Source organism: Pterocles gutturalis, unplaced genomic scaffold, assembly GCF_000699245.1.
Source record: "Pterocles gutturalis isolate BGI_N339 unplaced genomic scaffold, ASM69924v1 scaffold21439, whole genome shotgun sequence".
In the NCBI taxonomy this organism is placed as follows: domain Eukaryota; kingdom Metazoa; phylum Chordata; class Aves; order Pterocliformes; family Pteroclidae; genus Pterocles; species Pterocles gutturalis.
In genome coordinates, this window is record NW_010133765.1 from 17,862 (window position 1) to 27,062 (window position 9,201).

General features: G+C 52.8%; 1 protein-coding gene across 1 annotated transcript in view; it reads right to left on the reverse strand.

The window, feature by feature from the left end:
• Positions 1 to 4,679: 4,679 nt before the first annotated feature.
• ZBTB40 (zinc finger and BTB domain containing 40) overlaps positions 4,680 to 9,201 on the reverse strand; it is a gene marked incomplete at its 5' end in the record, with an annotated part of 18,312 nt that continues 13,790 nt past the window's right edge. The window contains 6 exons of the mRNA XM_010081366.1: positions 4,680 to 4,871; positions 5,611 to 5,831; positions 6,780 to 6,866; positions 7,211 to 7,373; positions 7,942 to 8,156; positions 8,608 to 8,771. Of these exons, the coding sequence (XP_010079668.1) occupies positions 4,680 to 4,871; positions 5,611 to 5,831; positions 6,780 to 6,866; positions 7,211 to 7,373; positions 7,942 to 8,156; positions 8,608 to 8,771 (1,042 nt within the window). The remainder of the gene's footprint in view (positions 4,872 to 5,610; positions 5,832 to 6,779; positions 6,867 to 7,210; positions 7,374 to 7,941; positions 8,157 to 8,607; positions 8,772 to 9,201) is intronic.

Consider the following 9,201-nt stretch of genomic DNA (forward strand, 5'->3'; position numbering starts at 1 on the left):
ACGGCAATGCTCAGAGCAGGGAGCAGCAGTAAACACCTCCCAATTCCTGCCAAAAGCAGCTACCAAAGCCCCCAAACGTCACTCATGGCTCTGCATGCCTCTGGTTACGACCAGCAGATCTCAGGATGCTTTTCGGACATCCTGACCCCAGTCGTCTCCTCTCCCCACACAGCCAGCATCACCTCTTCCCAGACACGCAGCCCGACACGTAGCGATGCGAAGATGCGCACAGCTCGACTGTGTCTGCGTGCCAGGCAATTGGACCCGCCGCTCCTTACTGCTCCTCCAGCCTCGGCCTCACCCGCACGCGTTGCTGGCAAGGACTTTGTTTCCTTGCAGGTCACAGAAAACAGGTGCCACGATGCGACTCATGGGTCCCTCCTGGCCCCACTCCCGTTTGTAGATGACAGTGGGCACTACACGGCATCCACATCTATCGTATTAAGTGGATTAAGAGCTAGCTCACTAGCTCACTTTATCAGGTTTGCTCAAATATGATTAGAAACCTGGGCAGATTTCCTGCTTTGAGCAATCACAAATGGCACGGGGAAGGCAAAGTGAGAGCTTCGGCTTGCACTCTTATCGTGTGTGAAAGGCTGGCTGGAGACCCGATAAAAGGAATTACTGTTTTAACACCAGAAATGAGGAATCGTGGCGAGTTACTGCAACGAGGCACCATACAGCTGACACTGCTGGGGGATTAGATGCGTTAACCGATGCCGGAGAGGCAGCCGAGCCCCCCCCATTAGCCAGCCTGCTCCTCCCCATTACAAAAGGTTACTGAGCCCATCTCCTGGGGAAATGCCTCCGCTCTCACTGCTTACAGCAAACCACCGATATTCAGGAGAGGGAATTCCCTCTGGCTGCTGAAGCGTCTCATCTCTGCCCTGCAAAACACCGCTCGGCTTTTGCTGAGCTAGAGGCCGTTGATAAGGTCGCTTTCCTCTTCCAGTGCTTGAATTCGCTGGGGATGTGCTGGCAGCCTGCCAGACCGATAATGAAATCTGCCAAGACATCAGCATCAGCCGGGGCGGAGGGGCTGCCAGGGCTTGCCCAGCTCATACAGAGGGTTTTCAGACCGCTGGTACCAGGTCTCCTCCTCCTGTCCCCCCAGGAGAGGCTTCAAGCAAGGACTGAGGTGTCTCTGCGCTCCCGCCAACTCCATCCCTCATCCCTGGGCAAGGCAGCAGCATCTTTGCACCTCATCACAGATGGGTTGGATTTAAAATAAAACAAACAAAAAAACCCCCCAAAAAACCCAACAACCAAACAAAACAAAGCCTTGGGCATAGAATTTGCATGTACTGTGTTAAAATAACACCTCGGGGCTGCAAAATTACACATCGCATTGGGAAATGCCAAGCAAGGGCTGCTCACAGCCATTGCCGTATCCAGCGGCATCCCACCTTTTCCCAAAGGATCCTTCAGTGAACAGGACAGACACCAGGTCAGGATGAAAGTTGTGCAGAAAACAGACATTTCCTAACAGTCCCAAGCTTAGTCCTGCACTCTAAATGGCACCAGTGAACGCACGGAGACCTATAAATCATTAACAGATCTAAAGTCCTCCATGGGATGTTACTCCCCAGGCTTCTGTTCCAGGCACTCCGCCCTTTTTCCAAAAGCATCTGGCACCTGCCGCAGGAGGACACAGTGAAAGGCAGGATGGTCCCACGCTCCAGCCTGACCTGACAATAGCTCCTCTGCTTCCTTAGAGAGGATGGCACCGAGGTCCAGAGGGGCACAGGACCCCACACAACCCAGTGGGTCACCCAGCACCTGGGAGAAAACCTGAAAAAAAATCACATTTTCAGAAACAAGGATTTTTCCTTCCAATCAATTGCTTCACATGACACTCTGTAGCTATATCTTTCATTCTCCGTGTTTTATTTTTACAGAGAAAAAAAGAATATGCAGCATAACAAGAAATGGGTAGTGACCTGCATCTTCAGCATCGCGCACACCAGACCAGGATGTGCCCTGGGAAACACATCTTCCTTCCAGGTACGACATAGGTGTTGCTAACACTGCAATTTGCTCTGACGTATGTACTTCATCCATCAAGAAGGAACTGGAACGGGGAGATCTGAGTTATTATCTCCTCATAATGACACCAGAGACGCTTGATGGTCTCTGTACAGCTGCAGAGCTCTCCCTGGGTACGTACTGCTGGCAGGACTCTGCTGGGGATACATCCACACAGGCTCTTGCTGAGCACAAAGGCAGGAGAGATGGTCCTGAACAGGAGATGTGAGTCTGAACTGCACCTGACATGTGATTGACCCTGTCCCCCCTTCAGCTGTGACAACACTCGGTCAACAGGGAGCAAACGGATCAAAGTCAAAATGCATCACCTGCCTGCTCTTCCCTAGCTAAGGCTTACAAGAGGGCTATAAATAAAGCAACTTCTCCCCAAACCCTGCTAAGCCTTTAGTCTTCCTCCAGAGTTTTTCAGGAACAAAGGGAGATGAGCTTCACCTCGACTGCGCAGCAATTTCCACAGCTCCCAGCCCCCACATGGAGCCAGAAAAGGGGGAGCACCTTCCATCTCCAGCAGCCTGGGGGACAAAATCCACCGCTTACTTCCCAACGCATCTGCTCTGAGACCATCAAGACGTACTCACTTGTTCTGCCATTATCCCCGTGCTCATCCCAAGCGCCACACACAGCTCTCCTGTTCTAGGCGGGCATGAGATGGTCTTCAGCAGTTCCCCCTCTGCTCTCCTCCTGGCCGAGGGCTGTCCCAGGCTTTTTCACTGCTTCACCACGCTAACAGATGTATTGTGCCTCTCCACAGGTAGCCACAGCCCAGCTTCAGGCTCTTCTTTAAGCAGCGATATCCAGGGATTGTCCTGTCCAGGGCCTGGAGTTGTTCTTCAGCTTGGCTCAAGCTCTCCATACCCGTCAGCCCAGGAGCTGGGCAGGTCCTGGGAAGGCTGAGAGGAGTTCCAGCAAAGGTGCAGAGGCACCTGGCCATTAGCACTAATCCTCAAGACCTTGAGCACCATCTCCTGGTCATTCCTGGATTCAGTGCCAACTTAACCTCATGCTTCATCTCACCATCACCGCAAAGCCCAAGGGACAATCCGTGTGTGCCACCAAGGAAGAGAAAGGTGGGAACACTTCTACACAGTCATATGCTTGCTGCCCACCCACCAAAAAATTGCCATGCAGAACATTAGCTCCACCAAATCCCTTTCCTGGGGTTACCCCTTGCTGTTCGCTTCTTTTCTCCAAGTTGTAACAGGAGCAATGAACTATCTCACTGGCACAACCGCCTTGGCACGCTGCTGTAGGACCATCTCTGCCTGGTGGCTGGGAGCAGCCAGCACAAGATGCTGCTGGAAAACTCCAATCTGTTCATCTCCCACGCTCCCGTGGCTCTGGGCAGCGTGATAAAATGGGCGCTGCTCGCCGCAGGGTCTCCGGCTGCAGCAGTGATCACTGCTCAGTATGTAAATATCGCAGTGGCAGGGTTCAACCTTTTGGCATGAGGGAAAGGAAGATAAATGTTCCCAGTCCCCTCAGCCACAGGAACCCTGCATCTATCTAATTGCACTTCATAATGGATTCAGCAAACCATTAATTATCAGATTATATTTTAGGAAACTGCTGATAAAAAAGCTTTATGAAATTTAGCCTTAAAGGGGCCAGTGTGCTGCAACAAAGCTGGCACCACAGAAGCCAACTTTACAGGAGGTATCTGAATGCACTTTACAAAGCAATGCCCTTGTGCCATGGAGAATGTCACAACAGCTATTGCACACTCAGACAGAAATACCTTCATCAGTGCCAATCCACTGGTACCAGTAACAAGGGGCCCTGGCACGCAGGCACAGCTCCTTCTCCTTTCTCAGATGGAGCAGCTTCAGCTCATCCTCGGTGAATTAGAGGAGGGGTGGGAGATCTTGGAGCAGTTCGCTCACAAAGAGCACATGGATGCCCAGAACTGCCTGTGACCCTTCTTCGTAACGGACAACGGCAGCAAAAACGTGGAGGGGATCAGACCTGTGCTGCACAAGGTATTACTGAAACAGCTCCAAAGCCGTTTAGCACAACTCCCAAGTCTCTGCTTCAGCAGAGAGCCCCAAATGTCAGCCCTGCACTGGAGGACTTTTCTAGCTGGCACAACAAGCAGCACAATGGTACAGGGGAGAGCAACAGAGGAAACAAAGCAGCCCTTACGCACCCTGCCGAGTAGCAGATACTCACAAGAATATCACCGATTCAGCCACAAAAGTCTCCACCCTGAATTCTCAGGACAGCTTTTTCTTTGGTTTCACATACCCAAACCATCCCAACCTTGTCCTGCACTAGTCTCCTCCTCTCCACTCCGTTCACAGCAGCAGAGGAACACATGTGAACACACCCAGTTCCCATCTTTTCCTCTGCTGCTTTATTTCTCTTGAGCCAGGAGGGATGAGTGGTGCAGCTCACCTGAGCTGGCAACTGCTGACTGCAGGGAGATTTCCCAGGCCCTTTGTGAATGTCTACAAACCTCTCCTGTCCCTGGCCATGCTGTGCTTGCTGCATGACAGTTCTTTGTCAGCGTTGCATACCCAGGGCTGCTTTCCCAAAGAAACCCCGAATCTCCCTGCTGGAGCAGCACGTCAAGGTACAGATCCTGAACGAGTCTAGTGGGTACCAGGCACCCCTGCCTGGGCACCTGCCGGTCACTCTCACTTGGTTTCTTCACAAATCAGAGTGACTTTGTCATCAAATAAGTCCTCCATGGTCACTGCCACCAGCTCGGAGCCAGCTTGGCTCATTTGGGACTCAGGTAACGTCACAAAGACTTGTGAGCCAGCAAGTTGGGCCTCATCAAAAGAGATGACGTGTTCTGCTGCCCCTTGCTCCGACGTCTGAATCACCTGCGTGGTAGATGACCTGAGAGTCAGACACTTACAGCACCGCTTCCCCCACAATCACACCTGCCCACACCTTTCCCAGCCCCAGCTCCAGTAATAACATTTAGCTTCACGCCAGAAGTCTGCAATTACAACAGGCGTGAAACTAATGGGAAACACCAAACCACACACACCCATGATGCAAAAGAGAAGACAGGAGAATAATTTAAATATTTCTCTCCACAAAATTGCTATAATTTAGCTCCACAAGCAGTTGTAGACAATAAACGCTCTGTGATTACCCACTGGAGGAATGCCAGCCCAGGGAATCTTGCACACTTGGCTCCCTCATCCAAGGAGCTGTTCTGCACTGATGGCCAAGATACTGAAGACAAAGAGTCTGGGTTCAAGCCTAGCATTTGGCCTCCAGCAAAACACCTATAATCTCATGGGGGTATGTCACCTGGGTTTTTATAGCCTCTGAGTAACCAGGCACCTGTGCACACTCTGTCAGACCCTCCCTCCTCGGCTCCTGAAAACCAGGACTGAGCTGCTTCCCCTGCAGTGAGCCTGCCTCCCACCAGCACTGAAATCCCAGAGCACTGTGGGCTGGGGGGCTTGCATCCTGGACCCCTCTAAGGAGGAGGAATCAGGGAGCAGAAGGGGTGACAGGAGCTGCAGGGTGGATTTGGGAAGAATAAGAGGGCTGGAGGGGGAGGATGAACGAACAGCCGCAGGGGCTGCAGCACAAACCAATCTTTACCTGCACAATCTGAGTTGTTGTGGCTTGGGAGAAGACCACCTTGGGATGCTCAGTGCTGTAGTGCCCCTCCAGCTCGCACTGGGAGGGGAAGAGCTCCCCACAGAGCTCGCAGGTGAAGGTGCTCTCCGTCTGCTTGAAGTGCTCGGTGGTGACATGGTTTTGCAGGGCCCCTGGGAAGCGGAAGGATGCTGAGCAGTACAAGCAGCGAAACGGCTGGGAGCCTGTGGGGAGAAGCACTGCCTTGAGCCAGGGCTGCAATGGCCAGGGCCAGCCCAAGGGCGCAGGGAGCTGCAAATGGCCAGGACCCACCAGGGACTTGGGGCACAGTGCATGCCAGTGTCCTTGTCCTGGCTACACCACTGTCTGTCCAACAGTTTCTGGCTGTCCAGGTCCATTTTAGCTCCAGCTCCCAGCAGCACTGGTGTTCAGAAACCAGGCTGGTGTATCTGATTGCAGCTGCAGGTGTCCCTTCTCACAAACACCTCTTCTCCCTGTTCCCTTGCACCATCCATCACCGCTCCTTGTTGGCCTGGCTTGCACCTCCTGATTCAGCTATTATCCACCCCTTATCCATCCCAGGGGCTCCCTCCTCTTAGACAGAGCTACGTCTAGGTCTTTTCCTTCCTCACTCTCCAGGCTGCTGCTGGCTGCCCCCTCCAACCTCTGCTGCTCCATCTCCTCTCCTGCTAACCCACACACAGCACTGGGGACCTACCTTTCACAGCAGTCTCGTCTGCCAGTTCACCCTGCCCACTTGCCAAAAGGCCCCTGATGTGGTCTCCACAAGCCTAGGTCCCTCTCTGATCTTTCTGCTGCTAAACAACCTTTTTCTCCAGTCTCCCACTAGCTCTGCCCTCCACAAAGCCCCATGCTCAGGGTTCAGTTCTTTGTTTCTCTGTGCTGATGTCTCCTCAACTGCACTTATCTCTCTGCTGTAACACGCAAATCCAGATCCCTCCTTGATGCCACTGGCTCCAGAAGCTTAACAAACCTGTCCCAGCCTCACCAAAACCAGTGCTTTTCCAGTTCATCCATATTTTCTGTTTCCTCACACTCTGCTTCCTTACCATGTCCATCTTCACTCTCCCACTAACACCTTAGGCATCACTCCCTGCGAGGAGCAGTCATTGCTCACAATGTTAACACAAACAACAGCAAATGCAACAGACCTGAGTGCCTGCACTTCACGTGGACCTGCAGGAGAGCCAGCGTGGGGAAGAGCTCCTTGCACGTCTCACACTCATGCAACTTCACATCTGCAAACAAAGCCAAGAACAGAAAAGTGTGCACTGTTTTTTTTGCACTACAAGTGACTTGACAAGTGTTGTCTTCCACAAGCGACCTTCTGGACCAGAGCTCTGCAACACCACACATGCATACAGACATGAGGAGCATCTTTGGAGACAAGTCCAGAAAAGTAGAGGCCAAGAGCAAGGGAGCTGCAAGACACTGAGATGAGACTTGCCAAAAGAGACTGTTACAGGATACAAAGAATCTCTGTGATTTGCAGGCAAATGGGACGCGCAACCTTGTCCTATCAGAGTTATTACTCTCCCAGCCTTTGCCACGTGTTTTTGTTCACTAACGAACGGGCCGTTACCTGTGTGCTCTGCCTTGACGTGCTTTCGGTGAGCAGCAGTGCTGGAGAAGGTTTTGTCACAGGAGCTGCACTGCAGGGAGGAGAACTTGGAGGAGCGGTGATTCTGAGCTGCAAAGACATCAGGGTGGTGGGTCCGGTTGTGATACCATAACCCTGACAACTGCTGCAATGATAAGGATCAAACCATGGTTACGATACAAAGCCGTTCCAGGGATATCGTGACACCAAGAAACCACGTGGAAAGCAACAGGAATGGGGGGTGTGCTCAGCAGGTATGAGACCTGCTCATCCTCCCACGGGACAACAGCTAACCCCTCACTTCTGTGTCTCCATTGCCCCTGAAGAGCTGAACGCTGATGGATCCCTCATCCTCATTTCACTCCCTGCAGGTCTCCTTTTGGCGTTAATTTTTGTTCCCTTGCAGGAATGTGCTCCTACACACACTCCCACTGAGGCATGCCGTTTGCAGCCCAAGTATTTTTACTCCTATGCTTCCTGGCAGCTTGGGTGAAAGAGATTCCTGAGGGTCCAGAGGGGCAGGTACGTAGCCCTTTGCAGTCACATCCCATCTCTCTCCATGGACCTTTCCCTATGGGCGACACCTCCTCTGTGCAATTTTTTCTGGTGCCCACAAACTGCTGCACTCAATGTACGTGGACAGGAGAGACATCCTGGTGCAGGAGCAGGCAACCTCCAGCACACGAGACCAAATCTTTGCTGCACCAGCTCACCTGGTAAGCTTTGTTACAGATCTCACAGCTAAAAGGCTTTCCTCCAACATGGGTCACCATGTGGCGCTCCAGGAGCGACGGGGCGCTGAAGACTTTAGAGCAGGACGGGCAGGGGTGGTACTCCCGGGAATGCACTTCGTGGATGTGCTTGCGGTGCTCCTGCAGGGTGGCAAAGCTCATCCGGCACTTCTTGCAGTCATAGGGATCTTCAATGTCTGCCGCCCAGCAACGCAACAAAAACCACAGGAAAAAGCAAGGAAAAAAAGAAGAAAATTATTAAGAGAGGAATTTACAGAGGGAGGAAAGAAAAGGGAAAGAAATCCTTGTTACTTCACAGATGAAAACTAGCATGGGAGTTTTGGCTTTGCAGACAGATGTTGCTGCTCCTGCTCACCTACAGCTTCCCGTGGTGGGTCCCCAGCAGCTTGCAGTTTGCTGGAAGCCACCGCTGCCATTTTCTTTGTGATACTCATAGCATCAAACCATTAAAGAGTCTTGCTTTTATTGGGAGGGAAAAATCCCACCATGAGATGAGCAGCCAGCCTGCAGACACCAGTAACACCCACACAAGCCTCCGCTGGCACAGAGGGGTCTGCCATGACCCCGCAGAAGCCATGCCTCGCAGGCTGGGCTGCCCAGGCCAGGGAGGCAGTTGGCCATACTCACTGTGGAAGGTCCGGAGGTGGATGGAGAGCCCGTTGGCCTGGCGAAAGCCTTTCCCACACTCCCGGCAGACATAAGGCTTGTCCCCCGTGTGCGTCCGGACGTGGCGTGACAGCTCGATGGACTGGGCGAACACAGCGTCACAGTACTGGCAGGGGGCACATTCCCTGCAGGGACACCGGGGTGCAGGTGAGAGCCTGCACCTACTGGGACGGGAGCTCTGCCTGGGCTACGCCTAATTTCAGAGGGAGAGGGGAGAGACTGTAAACTGGACAGGCTTTCCTGGGGTAGCCAGAGTATCTCAGCGCAGGGTCAAAAAGGTTCTAGAGGTGCTGGAGAAAACCACACCTGCACAGGCAGTATACAATTCCTACAGACCTCAAGTATCTGGAGGTACTACACTCTTCTGTGTGGCCCCGGACAAACTCGAGAAGCGGCCCATGGGAACCTCATGAAGTTCAACGAGGCAAAGTGCAAGGTCCTGCAGCTGGCTTGGGGCAACCCCCGGTATCAAGACAGGCTGAGGGACGAAGGGATTGAAAGCAGCCCTGAGGAGAAGGACTTGGGGGTGCTGGGGGATGAGAAGCTGAACCGGCA